This window comes from Lithobates pipiens, unplaced genomic scaffold (genome assembly GCF_037356315.1).
Source record: "Lithobates pipiens isolate NorthernLeopardFrog02 unplaced genomic scaffold, aLitPip1_a1.2 Scaffold_16, whole genome shotgun sequence".
Classification (NCBI taxonomy): domain Eukaryota; kingdom Metazoa; phylum Chordata; class Amphibia; order Anura; family Ranidae; genus Lithobates; species Lithobates pipiens.
Window position 1 is genome coordinate 42683444 of NW_027507748.1, and position 24104 is coordinate 42707547.

The 24104-nt window shown below is 46.2% G+C and overlaps 2 protein-coding genes across 3 annotated transcripts in view; one reads left to right on the plus strand and one right to left on the minus strand.

Moving 5' to 3' along the window:
• GPR89B (G protein-coupled receptor 89B) overlaps positions 1 to 19767 on the minus strand; it is a 106530-nt gene extending 86763 nt beyond the window's left edge. The window contains exons 1-5 of the mRNA XM_077479789.1: positions 19616 to 19767; positions 15141 to 15304; positions 12539 to 12598; positions 8548 to 8651; positions 1380 to 1486 (exon numbers count right to left, since the gene is read on the minus strand). Coding sequence (XP_077335915.1) covers positions 1380 to 1486; positions 8548 to 8651; positions 12539 to 12598; positions 15141 to 15182 — 313 coding nt within the window. The 5' untranslated portion in view covers positions 15183 to 15304; positions 19616 to 19767. The remainder of the gene's footprint in view (positions 1 to 1379; positions 1487 to 8547; positions 8652 to 12538; positions 12599 to 15140; positions 15305 to 19615) is intronic.
• Positions 19768 to 19960: 193 nt separating this feature from the next.
• Positions 19961 to 24104, plus strand: part of GTPBP8 (GTP binding protein 8) — a 20443-nt gene continuing 16299 nt past the window's right edge. The window contains exons 1-3 of one of the 2 annotated variants that reach the window (XM_077479792.1): positions 20010 to 20058; positions 21146 to 21205; positions 22107 to 22437. In XM_077479792.1, the coding sequence (XP_077335918.1) occupies positions 22114 to 22437 (324 nt within the window). In that variant the 5' untranslated portion in view covers positions 20010 to 20058; positions 21146 to 21205; positions 22107 to 22113. Of the gene's footprint in view, positions 20059 to 21145; positions 21206 to 22106; positions 22438 to 24104 lie in introns of both variants that reach the window. The other variant, XM_077479793.1, reaches the window with a different exon arrangement.

Below are 24104 nucleotides of genomic sequence, written 5' to 3' on the forward strand. Positions count from 1 at the left end.
TCCTCCTGGACCATACCAGGTCACATGCCCTCAACATGGGGGGTGTGCTTTAGGGAAGGGGGGCTCTGCGCCCCTCACCCCAAAGCACCTTGTCCCCATGTTAATAAGGACAAGGGCCTCTTCCCGACAACCCTTGCCATTGGTTGTCGGGGTCTGTGGGCGGGGGATTATCGGAATCTGGAAGCCCCCTATAACAAGTGGGCCACTCGATTCTGGCCCCCCACCCTAGGTGAATGAGTATGGGGTACATCGTGCCCCTACTCATTCACCTAAAAAAAGTGTCAAAAATAAACACACTACACAGGTTTTTAACGTTTTTTTTTAAGGCAGCTCCGGCTCTTCTCCCTCTTCCGGTCCTTCTCCCCTATCTGGTTCTTCTCTTCTCTGTGCTGTCTTCTTTCTCTTTTGCTGGGTCTTCTCCCACCGCTCTTCTTCCGATGTTGACTCAATGTGATCTCCCGGTGTAATGCTGGGTCCGCCATGTGCAATGACTTATATTGGCATGGGGGGGCCACCCGATGACGTATTTCGGAGTCCACGCCCCTTGTGACGTCAGTGCCCTATCATCCGGGCGGTGACATCACACAGGGTGTGGCCTCCAAATTATGTCATTGGGTGGCCCCGCCCCATGCCGATAAGCCCCCGCCCGGAGACCCAGACAACCAACAGCAAGGGTTGTCAGGTGGAGGCCCTTGTCCTCATCAACATGGGGACAAGGTGCTTTGGAGTGGGGGGGGGGGGGGGTTGCAGAGCCCCCCTGCACCACACCCCATGTTGAGGGCATGTGGCCTGGTATGGCTCGGGGGGGGAGCTTGCTCGTCCCCCATTTTCTGACCTGTTAGGTTGCATGCTCGGATAAGGGACTGGTATGGATCAATTTTTTGGGTGGGGGAAGCTCACGCAAAAAAATGTTTACATTTTGGTGGGGTGCCCCTTCAAGATTCTCAGCACACAAGTGGCACCGCAAGTCGGATCATCTTGATCCGACTTCTGGTGCAACTTCTATTCAAATCAATGGGATCCCATAGAGAAACGCCGGACAAGGTTTAACGCCATGTACACAGCGTTAAGCCTTGTTAAAATTGCATTTAAAAACTTTTACTGACGTCTGGCATTTTTACAGCTCTAGCGCTGGAGCCTCAGAACACGCTGGTCCTGGGGGGGTTTTTTTTTGGAGCTTAAAAACGCCATGATATGTATGAAGCCATCGAATAACGTGGAGTGGCGCTTTTAAGCTGCAAAAAAGGCTAAAAAAAGCCACTGTATAAGTGTCCGTGTGTGCGAGGCCTTAAGATACTGTAAATAAGAACACTCTTATCATACGGTCATCATTTATATCATCTCTATGAATTTAGGGCATTTAGTAGCTTTGTACTCACACAGTCGAATATTGCTCACCACAAAGTAGCCAATGTAAAATGGGACCACAAAGACCAGGACCAATAGGATCACACAGAGATTGAGCTTCCAGTGGAAGTATCTGGAGCTGGAACACAATCATTAATAATAAGTTAATAAAAACACTCCGATCCATAGACATGCTCTCCCTGCTACACATTAAGTAATAAGCTTATAAATAATGCAGGACTAAGATCAATAATCGGGGTGGATATAAATCAATGATTTAAAAAAAAAGAAAAAAGAAATCAGATTTTTTTTTTTTTTTTTATTACATTTATTTTAATAAAATGCTTTTGGAGTAAAAATCAATCTAAAGATGGTCCCCGCCATCCCTCTCTCCACTGGTTCCTGGCTCCTGATTGGACAGAATGATAGCGGCGCAGCCGTTGGCTGTCAATAAAATCCAATGACGCAAGCACCGGGGCCTAATCCTGCATTCGGCCTTTTATGGATGCCGAATTCTGGACTCGGGAGCGCGCCCGCAAGGTAACCCCCCCCCTCGGAGAGGGCATCTTCAACGGGGTTATCTAATGCGGGGAGGAGCCGCCGAGGGACCCCAGAAATGGATGTTTGGGGCCACTCTGTGCAAAACAAGCTGCACAGTGGAGGTAAGTATGACATGTTTGTTATTTAACCGGTTCCCGACCGTCGCACGCCGATGTAGGTCGGCAGAATGGTACGGGCAGGCAAATTGGCATACAGGTACGTCCATTTTCATATGCCACCCTTCCATCGCGTGCGCGCCGCCGGCAGTGCGCTTGCGTGCTGGTCGGGACCCCCGTGAGTCCAGTGGCGAGTCCCGCGGACTCCATCGCCGCGGGGATACCTGCGATCGTCTCACGGGGAGGCTGAACGGGGAGATGCCGTTGTAAACAGCATCTCCCCGTTCTGCCTAGTGATTGGAGCAGAGATCAGTGTTCAATAACACAAAACCCAGCCCCCCAAAGTTAGTAACACACCCCTAGGAACACTTAACCCCTACACTGCCACCCCCTGGTTAACCCCTTCACTGCCAGTGTCATTTACACAGGAATCAGTGCATTTGTATAGCAGTAATTGCTGTATAAATGACAATGGTCCCAAAAATGTCCGATGTGTCCACCATAATGTTGCAGTCACAATAAAAATCGTTGATCGCCACCATTACTAGTAAAAATGCCATAAACTTTCCCCTATTTTGTATATTATGTACACTTAGGAAATAATCCAGGCCTTTCTTAAAGCAATCCACTGAGCTGGCCATAACCACCTCTGCAGGGAGTCCATTCCACATTTTCACAGCTCTTACTGTGAAGAACCCTTTCCGTATTTGGAGATAAAATCTCTTCTCCTCTAGATGTAAAGAGTGCCCCCTTGTCCTCTTTGTTGACTGTAAAGTGAATAACTTGACACCAAGTTCCCTATATGGACCCCTTATATATTTGTACATGGTGATCATATCCCCCCTTAACCACTTGAGACCCACGCTATAGCCGAATGACGGCTACAGCGTGGATCTCCTTTGCCGGGACTACGTCTATTAACGTCGTCCCGTGCACAAGCGGCCTGCGTGCCCCCTGAGGGGTGCGCGCGGCGCGCTCTGTGATCGGCGAGTCTATGAGACTCGCCTGATCACTGATCCGTGCAAGGGGTCGATCCCGACCCCTTATCACGTGATCAGCTGTCAGCCAATGACAGCTGATCATGTGATATAATGGAGCCGGTAATCGGCTATTATTCCTCCTCACGCTGACAGCGCGAGGAGAAAAAAAAAGCCGATCACCGGCGCCCGTGATCGGGACATCAGTCCCGATCACGGCCAGCCCTGCCAGTGCCCACCTGCCCCCTGCCAGTGCCCACCTGCACCCTCATAACTAAACATAATTAAAAAATAAGTGCCCCCCGTCAGTGCCACCCAGCAGTGCCCACAGTGCCACCCAGCAGTGCCCACAATCTGCCTTAACAAAGGTGCTGCACCCCAGTGCCACATATCCGTGCCCATCAGTGTCATCTACCAGTGCCCATCAGTGCCCAGCAGTGCCGCCCATCAGTGCCCAGCAGTGCCACCTATCAGAGCCACCTATCAGTGCCACCTATCAGTGCCCATCAGTCCCATCTATCAGTGGTACCTATCAGTGCCCATCCGTGCCACCCATCCGTGCCACCCATCCGTGCCACCCATCCGTGCCATCTTATCTGTGCCCATCTTTGCCCATCAGTGCCGCCTTATCTGTGCCCATCGGTGCCGGCTTATCTGTGCCTATTAGTGCCGCCTTAACTATGCCTATCAGTGCCCACCAGTGCAGCCGATCAGTGCCCACCAGTGCAGCCGATCAGTGCCCACCAGTGCAGCCGATCAGTGCCCACCAGTGCAGCCGATCAGTGCCCACCAGTGCAGCCGATCAGTGCCGCCTCATCAGCGCACTTCAATGAAGGAGAAAAATGACCTGTTTGCAAAATTTTATAACAAACTATTAAACGTGATTTTTTTTTTTTTTTTGCATCTTTTTTTGTTTGTTTAGCAAAAAATAAAACTCCCAGCTGTAACTAAATACCACCAAAAGAAAGCTCTATTTGTGGGAAAAAAATGATAAAAATTTCATTTGGGTACAGTGTTGTATGCCCGCGCAATTGTCATTCAAAGTGCATCAGCGCTGAAAGCTGAAAATTGGTCTGGGACTGAGGGGGGTTTAAGTGCCCAGTAAGCAAGTGGTTAATCTCCTCTTATCAAGAGAGAATAAATTCAGTTCCTCTAATCTTTCCTCATAGCTGAGTTCCTCCATGCCTCTTATCAGTTTGGTTGCTCTTCTCTGTACTTTCTCCAGTTCACCGATATCCTTTTTGAGAACTGGTGCCCAAAACTGAACTGCATACTCCAGATGAGGTCTTACTAATGATTTGAACAGGGGGGGCAAAATGATATCAATCTCTCTGGAGTCCATACCTCTCTTAATACAGGAAAGGACTTTTCTCGATTTGGAAACCGCAGCTTGGCAATGCATGCTATTATTGAGCTTATGATCTACCAAAACCCCCAGATCCTTCTCCACTATGGTTCCCCCCAGTTGTACACCCCCTAGTACAGGGGTTGACAAATTTGCTTTGAATTTAGGAGCCAGTTAAAAAAGTTAGGAGCCAGTTTTTTTTTCAGCTCCCGGGGTAAGGCCACTGATTTTCACCCCCTATCCCTAACTCACAATGGAGCACCCAGTCAATAACTCCATTGAAACGCTGTTACATCAGAGGTATGGGCTGACCAGAAAGAGTAAGGCTGGCAACAGATGGAACTGGCTGGCACTGGCAGGTGGCACTGGTTGCCACTGGAAGGCACGTGGAACTCTCAGATGGCATTGGCAGGTGACACTAGTTGGCATTGGCAGGTGACACTAGTTGGAACTGGCAGGTGACACTAGTTGGAACTGGCAGGTGACACTGGTTTGAAACTGGCAAGTGGCACTATTGGCACTGGCAGGTGGCACTATTGGCACTGGCAGGTGGCACTATTGGCACTGGCAGGTGGCACTATTGGCACTGGCAGGTGGCCCTGGTTGGTGATGGCAGGTGGCCCTGGTTGGCGATGGCACTAGTTGTCACTGGCAGATGGCACTGATTGGCGATGGCACTAGTTGTTGGCAGGTGGCATTAGTTGGCGGTGGCACTGATTGGCGGTGGCACTGGCAGGTGGCACTGATTGGCAGTGGCACTGGTTGGCATTGGCAGGTGGCACTGATTGGTGGTGGCACTGGTAGGTGGTGGCAGGTGGCACTGGTTGGCACTGGCAGGTGGCACTGGTTGGCGGTGGCAGGTGGCACTGATTGGCGGTGGCAGGTGGCACTGATTGGCGGTGGCACGTGGCACTGGCAGGTGGCACTGATTGGCACTGGGTAGTGGCAGGTGGCACTGGGTGGTGGTTGCAGGTGGTATTGATTGGCGGTGGCACTGGTTGGCACTAGCAGGTGGCACTGATTTGTGGTGGCAGGTGGCACTGATTGGCGGTGGCAGATGGCACTGGTTGCCGCTGGCAGGTGGCACTGATTGGTGGTGGCACTGGCAGGTGGCACTGGTTGGCACTGGCAGGTGGCACTGGTTGGCACTGGCACTGATTGGCGGTGGCAGGTGGCACTGATTGGCGGTGGCAGGTGGCACTGATTGGCGGTGGCACTGGTTGGCGGCAGGTGGCACTGGTTGGTGGTGGCAGGTGGTATTGATTGGCGGTGGCACTGGTTGGCACTAGCAGGTGGCACTGATTGGCGGTGGCACTGGCGCTGGCAGGCGGCACTGGTTGGCGCTGGCAGGTGGCACTGGCACTGATTGGCGGTGGCAGATGGCACTGGTTGGTTGCAGGTGGTATTGATTGGAGGTGGCACTGGTTGGCACTAGCAGGTGGCACTGATTGGTGGCAGGTGGCACTGATTGGCACTGGCAGGTTTCACACGGAGCACTCTGTTACTGAAATGTAACAGAGGAGCTGGCGGGACCCTGCCGTGTGAAACTGACAAGTAACAGAGAGGTGGATATGTCAGATTTCAGCCTGATGTCGGGGTGGGCGGGACCCGGCCGGGGTGGGCGGGACTCAGCAGCTATCAAACACCAGCCAACGATTGGACTGCTTAAGAAAAGGGGCGGGCCACATACACGTAGCGGCCCACCTAGATCCCATTGGCTGGTGTTTGATAGCTTGCTGGGTCCCGCCCCCACCCCGGCCGGGTCCCGCCCACCCCGACATCAGGCTGACAGATCCTCCTCTCTCCATTGCGTGTCAGTTTCACACACAGCGCGGTGCTGCAGAGTGTGGAGGAGGGAGGAGGACGGCAGTCAGTGTTAATGCTGCTGCATGTCTGGGGCATCGATAGTGAGTGGGCTGGTGGCAGCTTAGGCGCCAGGTCGCGATTTCTGGTCGCACTGGCGACCTGGCGCCTGGGGTTTGTCGAGCCCTGCCCTAGTATGTATGATGCATGAATATTCTTAGCCCCCAAGTCCATAACTTTACATTTCTCAACATTAAACCTCATCTGCCACATAGTCGCCCAATTAGACAGAGCATTGAGGTCGGCTTGTAAATTGGAGACATCCTGTAAGGAGGTTATTCCACTGCATATCTTGGTGTCATCTGCAAAGACAGAAATGTTACTTTTGATCCCAGATCCTATATCATTTATAAAGATAATAACAAGTAAGGGTCCCAGCACTGAACCTAGGGTTACACCACTGATAACCATAGACCATTCAGAGTAAGAATCATTAACCACTACTCTCTGAATTCTGTCTTTTAGCCAGTTTTCTATCCATTTACAAACTGATACGTGTGAGATATCGCCGCGATCATTAGAGTGAGAGCAACAATTCTCAAAAGCTGCAACCTGCAGAATCTTTTAAACGTCGCCTATGGAGATTTTTAAGGGTAAAAGTTAACATTATCTTTCACAATATAAAAAAAAGAAATTGGGCTAACTTTACTGTTGTCTTATTTTTTTTATTCAAAAAAGTGAATTTTTTTCCAAAAAAGTGCGCCTGTAAGACCGCTGTGCAAATACGGTGTGAAAAAAAAAGTATTGCAATAACTGCCATTTTATTCTCTAGGGTGTTAGAAAAAAAAACAATAAATAATGTTTGGGGGTTCTAAGTAATTTTCTAGCAAAAAAAACAACTTTTTTTTAAACTTGTAAATACCAAAATCTCAAAACGAGGCCGGTCCTACAAGGAAAAGCCCCAAAAAGAACCTAAAAATGCAACCCAGCAATCAAAAAGCAAAACTTGTTCACTCTCCACTCAAGGTCCCCACTGTTTAGCTTCCAACCAGCAGTCCTGCTACAGATCAGACAGTGTGCTGCTCTCCCGTAGTGGACAAGCTGTGAAGCCTATTGACAAGAAGCCGGTCTCCTTCAGGGGTCCTCTATATATCAGTATGAATTGGGAGTGTGTGGCAGTGTGTGAGAGGACACAGCAAAGTCCCCGCCAAGTCCCCGCCATCCTAGTAGAACATCCCCTTTCACGCTGCAGATAACAGACATTGATAGTCTAACCTTCTGTGGACAGTCTCCTATCTACAAATGCCGGGCTCCATCCAGAGGAAGCAGGAGCTCCGAGGAAACCAGAAGTTCCGAAAAGGTAAAATGTCCCTGCCTCACACTATTGTTTCGTTTTCGTTTGTTAACAAAATGGAATTGATTTTCATCATAGTTTTCGTCAGAGGACAAAAATGTGGTGTACTTTTCTTTCATTTTCGTCACGTAAAAAAATGCTGCTGATGAAAACTTTTTAGTTGACAAAATTAACACTGTTGGCAGCTTCAACGGTAGTCGCTACAGCTGCTATGCCCGCCCCTCCCCCTCCTCCTTCCCAATCACAGAAGCCTTTTTATTATGTGAACACTTTTAAAAAATACAAAGGCTTCTGTGAATAGGCATAGCAGAGGGGACAGGCACGCAAAGCTGTTCTGTGTGCTTCTATCCTCTTAGATCCCAAAAGTGTCTCTCCAGCAAAACAATAAACCTGTCAGATATAAATAATAGGAATATGTCCAGGAGGTGTCATGCATGTTGGACTTAACTCCTAGCCCTTGTACACACAGTCGGAGGTTCCGATGGAAAATGTCTGATCGGACCGTGTTGTCGGATAATCCGACCGTGTGTGGGCTCCATCGGACTGTTTCCATCGGAATATCCGACCGACAAAGTTTGAGAGCTGGGCTACAAAATTTTCCGACAACATGATCCGATCGGACATTGTCCGATCGTTTGTAGAGAATTCCAATCAGACAAAGTGCCACGCATGCTCAGATCAAAGTACCACACCAAAGCTATTGGCTACTAGCCGCAATGTAGTCCTGTCGTAACGAACGAACGTCATCACGTTCCGAACGATCGGATTTTCCGACAACTTTGTCCGACCGTGTGTATGCAGCACCAGTTTCGGACAAAATCCGTCAGAAAAAAATCAGACGGATTTTGTTGGCGGAATGTCCGACCGCGTGTACAAGGGCTTAGTGTGCCGTCACTTTTTACAAAGTGACTGAATTCCTGGAATTTAGCTTTAGTGAAACTTTACTAAACCCAAAATGACATGCGAATCAGTCAGGTATAAGACTGCGGGAGCAATACACTAAAACATAAAAATAAATCTCTAACAGGCCGGGCATTCTTTTGTAGGTTGATGATTTTTACTCACCTGCTATTTAACAGTCCCAGGATCTCAAAAATAATCAGTTCAAACATAGTGCAGGAGAAAGCGAAAGTCACAGAGAAGACGACTTGAACGACATACTGCCGCACCTAAAGAAAGAACAGAAATCGATTGGTCACCGCCATGATTGTGCATAATGGTTTCCACCCTGAAGGCTTCCTCTATGATTATCCTAAGGCAGGACAGGGCAGAAAGATGGCATAGCTGGTCACACACAATACAAACTTAATCTGTGCGACTGTTAGATTTACCAACAGCAATATAGCATGGGGGCCCATCTGTCTATCTATCTACAGTGAGGGAAAAAAGTATTTGATCCCCGGCTGATTTTGTAGGTTTGCCCACTGACAAAGAAATGATCAGTCTAGAATTTTAATGGTCGGTTTATTTTAACAGTGAGAGACAGAATAACAACAAAAATATCCAGAAAAACGCATTTCAAAAAAGTCATAAATTCATTTGCATTTTAATGAGTGAAATAAGTATTTGACCCCTTCATAAAACATGACTTAGAACTTGGTGGCAAAGCCCTTATTGGCAATCACAGAGGTCAGACGTTTCCTGTTTGCACACATCTTAGGAGGGATTTTGTCCCACTCCTCTCTGCAGATCCTCTCCAAGTCATTAAAGGGGTTGTAAAGGTAAATGTTTTTTCACCTTAATGCATTCTATGCATTAAGGTGAAAAAACATCTGACACTGCCTGCGCCCCCAGTACCCCCGTTTTACTTACCTCACCCCTCGAAAGTCCTGCGCTCGTCCCCCGATGTCCTTTCCACCGTTCAGCCTGGCCGCTGATTGGCTGGAGTGGATGGATGGAAAGCAGCGCAGCCATTGGCTCGCTGCTGTCAATCACATCCACTGACGCGGAGCGCCGGGGGGCGGGGCCGTGTGATACAGCGAGCGGCTATAGCCGCCGGCTGTATCATGGGAGTGCGTCCGCAGATGCTTCTCACAATGCGAGGGAGCTCGCATGAACGTGAGAAGCATCTGTGGGAGGAAGCAGAGACAGCCGCCGAGGGACCCCAGAAGAGCAGGTTCGGGGCCACTCTGTGCAAAAGGAGCTGCACAGTGGAGGTAAGTATAACATGTTTGTTATTTTAAATGTAAAAAAAAATTCACTTTACAATCCCTTTAAGGTCTCGAGGCCTGACTCTTTTGGTAGCTCAAACCTTCAGCTCCCTCCACATATTTTCTATGGGCTTAAGGTCTGGAGACTGGCTAGGGCACTCCAGGATCTTAATGGGCTTCTTCTTAAACCACTCCTTTGTTGCCTTGGCTGTAAGTTTTGGGTCATTGTCATGCTGGAATACCCATCTACGACCCATTTTCAATGCCCTGGCTGAGGGATGGCAGTTCTCACCCAAGATTTGACGATACATGGCCCCGTCCATCATCCCTTTGATGCGGTGATGTTGTCCTGTCCCCTTAGCAGAAAAAACACCCCCAAAGTGTAATGTTTCCACCTGCCTGTTTGGCGGTGGGGATGGTGTACTTGTGGTCATAGGCAGCATTCCTCCTCCTCCAAACACGGCGAGTTGAGTTGATGCCAAAGAGCTCGATTTTGGTCTCATCTGATCACAACACTTTCACCCAGTTTTCTTCAGACGGCCTGTATATGTGCTTTCTTGAGCAGGGGGGACCTTGTGGGCACTGCAGCATTTCAGTCCTTCGCGGCGTAGTGCGTTACCAATTGTTTTCTTGGTGACTATGGTCCCAGCTGCCTTCAGATCATTGACAAGATTCTCCCGTGTAGTTCTGGGCTGATTCCTCAATATTCTCATGATCATTGAAACTCCACTGGGTTTTACTGTTGTCCCCCTCTCACCAAGCTGCTTGGCGATAGTCTTATAGCCCATTCCAGCCTTGTGTAGGTCTACTATCTTGTCCCCGACATCCTCGGACAGCTCTTTGGTCTTGGCCATAGTGGAGAGATTGGAATCTCCAATCACACTCAGCCGCACCTACAGGTGTGAACCAAGCCTTAAAAATAAACTTTTACCTGCACTATGCTATCACATAGGGGGCTTATCAGCTATAGCAGGGGTCTCCAAACTTTCTAAACAAAGGGCCAGTTTACTGGTCTTCAAAATGTAGGGGGGGGGGCGCAATGTGGGCAGCGGGAGGAGAAAATGTCCTGGCATCAGTGGGAGTAAACAATTCCCCATGATTGGTATTAGGGGAAGGGATAGCGCCCAATCATTAGTGTCAACAGGAGGAATAGTGCCTTATTGTTGGTGTCAATGACAGGATTAGTGCCCAATCATTGGCATCAATTGGAAGATTAGGGTTTCATCATTGGTGTCAATAGGAGGAATAGTGCGCCATCACTGGTGTCAATGGGAGGAATAGTGCCCCATCACTGGTGTCAATGGGAGGAATAGTGCCCCATCACTGGTGTCAATGGGAGGAATAGTGCGGCATCATTGGTGTCAATGGGAGGAATAGTGCGCCATCATTGGTGTCAATGGGAGGAATAGTGCGCCATCACTGGTGTCAATGGGAGGAATAGTGCCCCATCACTGGTGTCAATGGGAGGAATAGTGCCCCATCACTGGTGTCAATGGGAGGAATAGTGCCCCATCACTGGTGTCAATGGGAGGAATAGTGCGGCATCATTGGTGTCAATGGGAGGAATAGTGCCCCATCATTGGTGTCAATGGGAGGAATAGTGCGCCATCATTGGTGTCAATGGGAGGAATACTGTGCCATCATTGGTGTCAATGGGAGGAATACTGCGCCATCATTGGTGTCAATGGGAGGAATAGTGCGCCATCACTGGTGTCAATGGGAGGAATAGTGCCCCATCACTGGTGTCAATGGGAGGAATAGTGCCCCATCACTGGTGTCAATGGGAGGAATAGTGCCCCATCACTGGTGTCAATGGGAGGAATAGTGCGGCATCATTGGTGTCAATGGGAGGAATAGTGCGCCATCATTGGTGTCAATGGGAGGAATACTGTGCCATCATTGGTGTCAATGGGAGGAATACTGCGCCATCATTGGTGTCAATGGGAGGAATAGTGCCCCATCATTGGTGTCAATGGGAGGAATACTGCGCCATCATTGGTGTCAATGGGAGGAATAGTGCCCCATCATTGGTGTCAATGGGAGGAATAGTGCCCCATCATTGGTGTCAATGGGAGGAATAGTGCCCCATCATTGGTGTCAATGGGAGGAATAGTGCCCCATCATTGGTGTCAATGGGAGGAATAGTGCCCCATCATTGGTGTCAATGGGAGGAATAGTGCGCCATCATTGGTGTCAATGGGAGGAATACTGCACCATCATTGGCATCAATGGGAGGAATAGTGCCCCATCATTGGTGTCAGTGGCAGAAACTATGTCAGCAACAGTGGGAGGAATAATGCCCCAAGGGCCAGTTAAAAGCAAGCAAAGGGCCATATCTGCCCCCCCCCCCCCCCGGCTGCAGTTTGGAGACCACTGGGCTATAGCAATAAAGTCAAAGTGTGTAAGAAGGATGTTTGATTCTGTCTTCTCTGATCTTCCCCTTCTTTTACTGTCCCCAATCCATCTCCTGATAGTACAGAGCCCTAGGAGGCACTCTGCACATGCTCAGTTTGGTGTGTAATGATAGAGAGTTTTTCTTTTCCTGGGAGGGTGCATGTGATCAGCACAGGGCCAATCAGCCCTGTCCAGACAGAGGGTCAGGGGTCCTGCAGCCTCACAGGACAGTCAGAGGAGAATGAAAACTCCTCCTACAAGTTTTAACCAGACACTGATAGAAGTCACAAGGCTGCTATATACAGCTGATGAGAAAAGGTATATAGCAGTTTATATTTACTAGAAGCATTTCCATGCTCTGTGTACTGTGGGAGACCAGATATAGTGAATGCAGGGTCCTGGGTTTAGTAACACTTTATTACTTCTCCTAGTGCAGGTCAACTGTAGACCAGTATTGGCCCCAGTTCACCCTCTTCAAGGATCACTACACATTTCTCTATGGAGGAACTCACCTCATAGTCTTTGAAGAGTTGCCGCATGAAAAACAGCCAACCAAAGCCGAAGAACAGCAGCTGGGAGGACACAAAAAGATAAACATGGGGCTGTTAAGGTGTTGGAGTAACATGAAAGCTACAGAGAGTATAAAGAAGAACGGCTGCGCTCTGATGTCATCACTCGTTTAGAAAAAATTTTTTTATTGCTAGGCCCATAATCCAATAGTCTGTGACCATAGCCGCACCACTGACGCATTTCACCCTGGTTGGGATTAGTTGTGGAAAGTTACTAAGTCCAATCAGGGCGAAGCGTATCAGTGGGGTGTGGCTATAGGCAGGGACTGTTTTTTTGTTTTGTTTTTTCCTTTTTTTTCAAATGACGAGCAACATCAGACTGCGGCCAATTGCACATAAACATGGTATATATGGTATAGTACATGGGAGGCACAGTGGTCAGCACTGGGGTCGTCGGTTCCAATCCCAATCACACCTACCTGCATGGAGTTTGCATGTTCGCCCTGTGTGGGTTTTCTCCAACACTTCAAAGACATGCTGGTAGGGTAATTGGCTCCTGTCTAAATTGGCCCCAGTATGTGGATGTTGTGTGAACTCACATACATACCTTAGGGACTGATGTGAATGCACAATATATACACTATATTACCAAAAGTATTGGGACGCCTGCCTTTACACGCACATGAACTTTAATGGCATCTCAGTCTTAGTCCGTAGGATTCAATATTGAGTTGCCCCACCCTTTGCAGCTATAACAGCTTCAACTCTTCTGGGAAGGCCGTCCACAAGGTTTAGGAGTGTGTCTATGTGTAAATATGAGATTTGAGGTCTTTTTGACCCCCAGATCTCATATAGTTAAGAGGTCCTGGCATGCTTTTTTTTTTCTATTACAAGGGATGTTTACATTCCTTGTAATAGGAATAAAAGTGACACTTTTTCTTTTAAAGAACAGCGTAAAAAAAATAAAAAAAAAAAATAATGTCAAATAAATAAGAAAAACAAAAGCTTGCGTGCAGAAGCGAACGCATAAGTGAGTAGCGCCTGCATATGAAAATGGTGTTCAAACCACACATGTGAGGTATCATCGCCACGATCGGTAGAGTGAGATAAATAATTCTAGCCCTAGATCTCCTCTGTAACTCAAAACATGCAACCTGTAGAAATTTTTTAAAACGTTCCCTATGGAGATTTTTATGGGTAACAGTTTGTCGCTATTCCATGAGCGGGTTCAAGTTTGCGTGACATGTTGGGTATCAATTTACTCGGTGTAACATTATCTTTCACAATATAAAAAAAAAATTGGGCTAACTTTACTGTTGTCTTATTTTTGAATTAAAAAAAGTGTATTTTTTCCCAAAAAAGTGCACTTGTATGACCGCTGTGCAAATACGGTGTGACATCAATGACCGTCATTTTATTTTCTAGGGCGTTAGAAAAAAACCTGTATAACGTTTGGGGGTTCTAAGTAATTTTCTAGAAAAAAAAAAAAAAAGTTTTTAACTTGTAAACAACAAATCTCAGAAAGAGGCTTGGTCCTTAAAGCGGGAGTTCCGCCGTTTTTTGTTTTTAAAAGTCAGCAGCTACAAATACTGCAGCTGCTGACTTTTAAAATAAGGACACTTACCCGCCCAGCACGACCACAATGTCGATCTCGGGTGCTGCCGTCGCCATCTTCGGTATGGGAATCAGGAAGGGAAACCTTGCGGCTTCACTTCCCAGTTCCCTACTGCGCATGCGCGAGTCGCGCTGCAAAATAAGGATGGTCCCCGCTGTCTCTGGGATCCGTGTGTTTCCCAGCAGTGTGCGGGGGACTCGCAGGAAGTGGCGTAAATACCCGCAGAATCTGCGGCTATCTATGCCGGAAGTGGGTGCAAATACCTGTACTATGCAGGTATCTGCACCCCCCTGAAAGGTGCCAATTGTGGCACCGGAGGGGGGGGGGGGGGGTTCCAATGAGCGGAAGTTCCACTTTAGGGTGGAGCTCCGCTTTAAGTGGTTAAACAAGAAAAAAAAAAAATTATAATATATTGAAGCTTGCCAGTCCTTAGATGTGGTTTCTGCATTTGTTTTCTTTTTTCCCCCCTTTATTATCATCTGGTGATCCTGCCAGTAACACATTTCCATACCTCCCAACTGTCCCTGATTTCGAGGGACTGTCCCTGATTTGGAGCAATATCCCTCTGTCCCTCTTTTTACTACTCATTTATCCCTCATTTTGGTCTGATCTCTATAGTTGTATATAAAATGCACCTTTTATCTATCATAAAGTGTTTCCCAGCGCTAAACCTTTCATCTGATTTCTACATTGCTGCATCTGTAAAATCCAAAATAAAGGAATAGTAGTGGTAAAAAAGCACTTGTGGGTTTAACCAATCTTGTTTTTTTTTGTACAATTCTCCTTTAAGGGGGCGTGGCTAGGGGTGTGTCCTATGCCTGCATACTTTTACTGATAGGTGTCCCTCATTCCCATCTCTAAAGGGGGTTATGCACCTCCTGTCCTAGGGTGACAACATTTACTGTACTGTATCTATGGAGGAGCAGTGTTGTCCCCTTAGGACAGGACTACAGAAAAAAAAACTCTAAATAACCTATTCCAGAGCCTCACCTGAGAAATGACCATAAGGATGGAGTCAAAGAGGAAGCTCATGGTTGGTTGGTATGCAAGTCTGTTGATTGTCCTGATTGCATAGACCCCACAGTCCAGGGGACCTTCAGTAGAAGAAGAGGTGGGCAGGATCTTCACATGCCGGGGCCAATCCTTGCATGGCACTGTGGAAGGAAAGTACATATTATGAGTGGATTCAGTTAAAGAAATCCTCTACCGAAATCTACCCAACCTTCCTATTCTAGGTCTCTCATATATATATATATATATATATATATATATATATATACATACATACACACAGACACATATATATCTATATACACACACCCGCATACACATATATATATATGTACACACAGTACTAACTTTTCCTTACAAATCAAAGCTCTAAGCCCCATCCAATACTGGTCATTAATTATGTTATATTAACCGATTCAGCCCCGGAAGATTTTACCCCCTTGTTGACCAGAGCACTTTTTTGCGAATTCGGCACTGCGTCGCTTTAACTGACAATTGCGCGGTCGTGCGACGTTACACCCAAACAAAATTGACGTCCTTTTTTTCCCATAAATAGAGCTTTCTTTTGGTGGAATTTGATTGCCTCTGCGTTTTTTATTTTTTGCGCTATAAACAAAAAAACAGCGACAATTTTGAAAAAAAACCCACATTTTTTACTATAATAAATAATAATATTATATATAATAAATAAAAAATGAATAAAATAACTTTTTTTTATCAGTTTAGGCCGATATTTATTCTTCTAAATATTTTTGTTAAAAATAAAATAAAAAAAAAAACGAAATAAGCGTATATTGATTGGTTTTCGCAAAACTTATAGGGTCTACAAAATAGGGGATAGAGTTATGGCATTTTTATTATTATTATTTTTTTTTTACTAGTAATGGCGGCGATCAGCAATTTTTATCGGGACTGCGACATTATGGCGGACAAATTGGACACTTTTGACACATTTTTGGGACCATTGTCATTTATACAGCGATTAGTGCTATAAAAATGCACTGATTACTGTATAAATGTCACTGCCAGGGAAGGGGTTAACACTAGGGGGCGATCAAGGGGTTAATTGTGTTCCCTCTATGTGTTCTAACTGAAGGGAGGGAGGGGACTGTGTAGGGGGGATGACATACTTTATATGAACACACGATCGGTCTCTTCTCCCCTCAGAGAACCGGAAACTGTGTTTACACACAAACATCCCCGTTCTCAGTGTGTCAGCAGCGATTGCGGGAGCCCGGCGGTGATCGTGACCGCCGGACACTCGCATCGGCTCCAGGGGAGAGCAGCGGGAGAGCGCATGCCCCTAGTGGCCACAAGGAAAAGTGACGTAACATAGCATAGTTTCGCCCAGCTGTACCGTTCTGCCGCAGTAAGGCAAGTGGTTAATCACGTGTTCTGCTTTAAATGGCATTGACAGACCTCCTTACACCTGGTCTGCCCAAATATTGTGGTCACCTGCTGACTCGGCACCATCCACAGGCAGCTTAACTCTTCACTAAAGTCACGGAAGTTGAATCCAAAACAAAATTTTATTTCAGCTGATCGCAGTACATTGAATTTGTTTTTTTGTTTTTTAGGAGGGAGTCTAGCTAGGACTGAACTAAGTAGCAATAAAACGAAGCAGAGGATAGAGGAAAACACCAAATCCCATTGTAAACAATGAAGAATGATGGGGTGACAGTTCTCCAAACAGAGTCTCTGAAGCGGGGAAGGGGAACAAGGGAGAAAAAAAATCTTGTTTTATCTGAAGTCTTGCCTGTCCAGGATACCGAGATAGTCAATTTTTTTTTCCTTCTTCCTCCTTCCCGCTTCAGAGACTCCGTTTGAGGGAATGATCTCCTTGCACCCCGTCATTCTTCATGGTTTGTTGGATGATGGTACCCCTTTATGGTCTCTTAAATCACATTTAATTGGGAGGTTACCTTACTATATTCACATAGTAAACAAGTTGTAGAAGGCCCAAGCCAAATGGCCATATTAGGGCAATGATGTCACAAGTAGGGGTGCAATGGACCGTCACCGATCCATGATCCGAATGGGTCAACCTGTTTGGATCAGCACGCCATGCGCTCTGCTGCCTCGGCCTTAGGAGAGGCTGTGGCTTCGGCCTAGCTCCAGAGCAGCGGCCATCTTGGTACACCCGGCGGCCATTTACCACGGGATCGTTCCGTCAAATGATGGAGCGATCACTTGTAAACAAACCGCCGTCATGTCATGACGCCGGTTCCTCTCTCCCCACTGTGTACTGATCTGTACAGTGGAGGGGAGAGATAGGATGGAAGCAGCGCTGTGGGCTGCATCTGTAGTGCCCACAGCGCTGCTCTGTGACAATTGCAGTCACATCCATCCATGCCCAGACATCCCTCCATACTCTGCCAATACCTTGCCAAACTCTGCCAATACCTTGCCAAACTCTGCCAATACCCAGCCATACCCTGCAAATACCCAGCCATACCCTGCAAATACCCAGCCATACCCTGCAGATACCCAGCCATACCCTGCAGATATCCAGTCATACCCTGCCGATACCCAGCCATACCCTGCCGATACCCAGCCATACCCTGCCGATACCCAGCCATACCCTGCCGATACCCAGCCATACTCTGCCGATACCCAGCCATACCCTGCCGATACCCAGCCATACCCTGCCGATACCCAGCCATACCCTGACGATACCCAGCCATACTCTGAGATACACAGCCATACCCAGCCATACTCTGCAATACCCAGCCATACCCTGCAATACCCAGCAGTACCCAGCCAATATTACAGTGGGGGAGATGACGTGGATATTACAGTGGGGACTATATGGTGGTGGAATTTTCACAGGTTTTTGAAAATCCAATTATTATTTGCTGATCCAAAAAAATGATCCAATCCGTGACTCTGATCCGAGGAACGTTCCGATCCGTGAGTTTTTTACCTGTTGCACCCCTAGTCATAAGGGACCTTAGATTATAAGCTCCTCTTGGGCAGGGGCTGATGTGAATGTACAATCTATATGTAAAAGTGCTTCGTAAGTTGACAGCACTATATAACTACCTATAATAATAATAATAAGCATTGTACGGATGTGGGGGGGATTTCCAGAGCCGCGACTGATTGGGCACTGATTTGGCAGTATTCACAGATTACTTCCAGGTTAATGAATGGAAAATGGTCCTGGACAGCCGCACTCCAAAAAAAGCCTTTTATTCAAAAAAAAAACACGGAATCCAAAATTACATGTCACAGCAGAACAAAAACTGACGCGTTTCACACTAGACAGTGCTTAGTCATAGCTTTGACAAAGCCCTGTGTGTAGTGTGAAACGTGTCAGTTTTCTTGTTTTTTTTAAATAAAAGGCTTTTTTTTGGAGTGCGGCTGTCCAGAACCATTTTCCATTCATTGTTATATGCATTGCCGGTGTAACAACATATTCGACGACTCACAGCAGTTTGCTACAGAAGTGACATTCTATCGCTGCCATGTTGCTACACCCCGCACTCGTCCACAGTAAGGATACACTAAGAAGGGGGAAAGCGGACATGTTGTTATACTCCATGGAGATTTGCATTTTACACGTATTTATAACAGTAAAGTCAGTTTATATAGTGATATACAGGACTTACAACTCCGTCTGAATGCTTAGATCTTGAATTTTAAAAGCAGCGGCAACCCTGCTCATATCACAGGTTTGCTAATCTGACAGAAGTTCACTGCTTTTAAAATTCAACATCTAAGCAGTCAGCCGGAGTTGTAAGTCCTGTAATTAACTATAGAAACTCACTTTATAAATACGTGTAAAATGCAAAAGTCCGGTGAGTATAACAACATGTCCGCTTTCCCCCTTCTTAGTGTATCCTTACTGTGGACAAGTGTGGGTTGTAGCAAGATGGTGGCGACGGAACGTTACTTCCGTTACAAACTGAGATGAGTCACTGAATATGTCGTTACACCGGCACCTGTGGCTTCTCTAACTAGGTGAAGAACATTGTTATCAGATGATCCTCCTGGAGCGGTGACACTCCCGTTCTCTATTTTGCTTCCAGGTTAAGTAGGGACCACGCACCAAGCGTCGTCCCCCCCCCCCCTTTATCCCTAGTCCAATCACTTGAGCTTGGGGGGAAGGGACAAGCCCTGTAAACGTTACTGAACTTTTTCAGAAAAAAACAAAAAAACATCAGAGCTCCTGCCCTGCCGACAAGGGTTGTGCACTGTGGGGTGGAGCAGTGTAAATCTCAGGACTGGATGGACAGAAATACAAGCTCTCATGTATGTATTCAACTGTCTGGAGTTCAGACATTTCTATAAATCAGACCCTCTGTGGACCCCTCAGTCCTCTGTCCCAGAAATCAATGGCAACCAAATACAAAAGAGACCAGAACATGTGGGTCACTCTTTGACAGCTGCAGTCACGTGGTCCCTCCCCCAGCACACTGTTACAATGTATCCAATGTATCCTCAGCACTCACCTGATCCACACTGTCACTTCTTCCCTTCCTCTCCCAACAACCACATCATCCTCCTCAGGGGGAAGAGATCAGTGCAGAACACAAACACAAAGGTGTCCTCATTTCTCGCATCGAGTGCTAATGATCTTAGCAGAACCTCGGAGACCTCCCCGCCCATTGAACGTAATAAAGATTGAGCTAAAGAAAAATGGCAGCAATATGGAGACGAACAATAAAAGGAACTCTCTAGTCTCTAGTGTTTGGACTGTTCTTGGATTGGATTGGCTGTCGGGGGAAACGTCTTCACATCCGGTTTAGGAAGTACGGTATGACTAGTAGCCAATCAGCTTGGGACATTAGAAAGGAAGCCAATGATTGGGTAAGAAAGGAAGGATGGGCATTTCATATAGAGGCTTGGGACGCAGCCATGTGCAGCGAATGAGGAAGAGACATTCAAGACAGAGGTGAGTGCTGCTGGATGTGTGATATGTGGGGGATTAAAGGGAAGGCAGTGGATGTGACCTTCCCCAAGTATTCTCTAGAAGTGAACCAATTCGCTGTCATTTAAAACACATGATCTCTCTCTCTCTCTCTCTCTCTCTCTCTCTCTCTCTCTCTCTCTCTCTCTCTCTCTCTCTCTCTCTCTCTCTCTCTCTCTCTCTCTCTCTCGTTGTCCCCAAAACAGGAGTAGAGAGGACATTTTCCAATGGGGACACTAGTTCTAGTGACAATCGGGGATTACATTTTTTTTTTTTTTTTTTTTCCTCTCTTTCTCTCTTGTGTGTATTTTAGCTAATATTCTCTCCTTTTTATTGTCCCGGCCATAAAAAGAAAAGATAATAAATTGTAATATATAAAATCCAGCATGTTTTCTTCTTTATTGAATCCAAGACTGTGTGTGTATGTGTGTGTGTATATATATATATATAATATTATTTTTTTTTTTTTTTTGTTTTCATGACTGCAACATTTTTGGGACCATTGTCATTTATACAGCAATCAGTACTATACAAATGCACTGATTCCTGTGTAAATGGCAGTGAAGGGCTTAACCACTAGGTGGCAGTGTAGGGGTAAAGTGTGTCCTGGGGAGTGATTCTAACTGTTGGGGGGCGTGGCTGTGTGTGACACATCACTGATCTCTGCTCCAATCAGAGGAAGTAGAGATCAGTGACACTGTCACCAGGCAGAGCAGGGAGATGCTTGTTTACATTATCATCTCCCCGTTCTTCCTCTCTGTGAGGCGATCGTGGGTATCCCCGCGGTGATCGAGTCCGCGGGACCCACAACCCGACTCACGGTGCTTGCCATGGGCGCAGGCCGCCTCTTAAAGGGCCACATACAGGTACGTTAGTTTGCCTGTATGAGCCCTTCTGCCGACAAATATATTGGCGTGAGGCGGTCGGCAAGCGGTTAAAGAAAAAATAACAGGTCTGTGAGAGCCGGAATTCTTATTGGTTGGTAGGTGATCAAATACTTATTTCATGCAATAAAATGCTAATTATTTTTTCAAAAAATCATACAATGTGATTTTCTGGATTTTTGTTTTAGATCCCGTCTCTCACAGTTGAAGAGTACCTATGATAACAATGACAGACCTCTACATGCTTTGTAAGTAGGAAAACCTACAAAATTGTCAGTGTAATAACCACTTGCCGACCGCTGTCGGCATATGTACATCGGCAGAAGGGCACGGCTGGGCAAAGTGACATACTCGTACGTTACTTTGAAATTCCCGCCTGCCTCGAGCTCCGTGACCGTGCCCACGGGACCCGCGGACTCGACCGCCGCGGGGGATACCCGCGATTGTATCACAGAGCTAAAGAACAGGGAGATGCTGATGTGAAGAGCATCTCCCCGTTCTGCCTAATGACAGGACACTAATCGTCTGCTCCCTGTCATCGGGAGCAGCGATCAGTGCCACACACGGCCCATCCCCCAGACAGTTAGAAACACTCCCCTAGGACACACTTAACCCCTCCCCGCCCCCTAGTGGTTAACCCCTTAACTGCCAGTGACATTTTTACAGTAATCAATGCAATTTTAAAGCACTGATTTCTGTATAAATGACAATGGTCCCAAAAAATGTGTCAAAATTGTCTGTGTCTGCCATAATGTCGCAGTCATGATAAAAAATCGCTGATCACCGCCATTACTAGTTAAAAAAATTGAATAAAAATGCCATAAAACTATTCCCTATTTAGTAGACGCTATAACTTTTACGCAAACCAATCCATAAATGCTTATTGCTATGTGTGTGTGTGTATATGTATATGTATATGTATATGTATATATATTTTTATATATAATTTATATTTTTTAACCAAAAATATGTAAAATAGTACGTATCAGCCTAAACTGAGGGAAAAAAAAATTTATATATATTTTTGGGGGATATTTGTTATAGCAAAAAGTGAAAAATAATGCTTTTTTTTTTTTTCAAAATTGTTGCTACTTTTTGTGTTTATTGGGAAAAAAATTCTTTATTCTTTATTTAATTATTCTCTGGTAGCTGAACTATGAGGATGATACTACAGAGGAGCCGGTTGTTCAGCAGACATTTTCCAGCATGCGGGTTGTGTAGGAATGCCGGGAGCCATGCTTCCTTCCAGGAGGTGTCCAGACTTCAGGAGAAGAAGGTGAAGAGTATTTTGTATCCGGTGACGGATCTGGAGAGGGTGATCAGTCCCGGTGTGGACCGGAATAATTTTAGACTGTTTGATCCTCCCATGGAGGAAATCTCCGCCGCAGAGAGCGTGTTCAGACCATCTGGAACGCACGTGATTGATTATGTCTCATCAGCTGTCAGAATGGATCACACACCTGACCTGCAGCAGCCTGAGGTTGGTAATGGCAAGTTAAAGGGACCTGAATTTTAATGGGGGGGGGTGGTAATTTAAAAAATAAAATAATAATATAGTGTATACAATTGCGACGTATTATTGTAATTGAATACTATTAAAAATTACCTTTCCTTTTCCATCTGTAGCATTGAAACTGTAAAATGTAATATGACAACCTGGAGCTGTACACAGATGGTATACAGAAACCCCAGAAACCTAATTTCCTGCTTGTGTGATTGGCTCACTGGTTTTTCCAAAAGTCTACACTACGATACAAGTCAGATTTGGGGTATGCCTTGCAACAAAAATTAAAACCTTTTTGTGAGATCCTCCCTAAAGGAACACAGTCCCTGACACTTTCCTCATTAGAGCCCTGCATGTGCAGCAGCTGATTGATAATTCGAAAACCACTCTTATAGAGATTCACTTCTCACATGGACACAGGCAAAGGAACAGCTACTTATTTAGAATAACAAAAGGTAGGAATCTGCAACAAAGTTTGTTAAAATATCTGCAATGTGCATATATCACCGGGGAGGGGATGGGGTGTGTGTGGTGTTTTTATTTTTTTTCTTCTTCTCATCAAAAGTGGAGTTACACATTTAACCACTTAAGGACCGAGCCTCTTTCTGAGATTTGTTGTTCACAAATTAAAAACATTATTTTTTTTTAATATTGTGAAAGATAATGTTACGCCGAGTAAATTGATACCCAACATGTCCCGCTTCAAAATTGCGCCCACTCGTGGAATGGCGACAAACGTTTACTCCTAAAAAAAAAAAAAAAAAAAAAAAAAATCTTCATAGGCAACGTAAAAAATTCTACAGGTTGCATGTTTTGGAGTTGCAGAGGAGGTCTAGGACTAGTTATTGCTCTTGCTCTACAGATCGTGGCGATTCCTCACGTGTGGTCAGACCACCGTATTCATATGCGGGCGCTACTCACATATGCATTCACTTCTGCACGCAAGCTCGTCGGGACTGGGCGTGTTTAAAAAGTGTTTGTGTTTTTTTTGGGGTGTGTTTGTAAAAAAAAAAAAAAAAAAACGCTGTTTAAAAAAAAAAGTCACTACTTTTATTCCTATTACAAGGAATGTAAATATCCCTTGTAATAGAAAAAAGCATGACAGGACCTCTTAAATATGAGATCTGGGGGTCAAAAAGACCTCAGGTCTCATATTTCCACCTTTTAAGAGCTGGGGGCAGAAGTGACGTTTTGACATTGCTTCCCCCTAGCAATTGGATGGAGACGGCCATCTTCCCCTCACTCGTCTCCACACCCAGACGCGATTGCCTCCACCACTGCCAACGGCTCCGGAGTGCGGCGGGAGGGGGGCCCTCTCCTGCCGCCGATAAAAGTGATCTTGTGTCGCATCCGCCACAGAGACCACTTTTAGCGGACCACCCGCTGAAAAAGGGGAAGTAAAACTGCGTAAGTGGTTTAAGCAATAATAATTATATTCATATACAGAAAACCTTGGTTTGGGAGTAACTCTAAAATAAATTGTGACTTGATATACAAGTAGCATTATATCACAACTGAGTATAAAAGAGAAGAGGGGATGGAGGGAGAGGGTAGTGAGGGGATGGAGGGAGAGGGTAGTGAGGGGATGGCGGGAGAGGGTAGTGAGGGGATGGAGGGAGAGGGTAGTGAGGGGATGGCGGGAG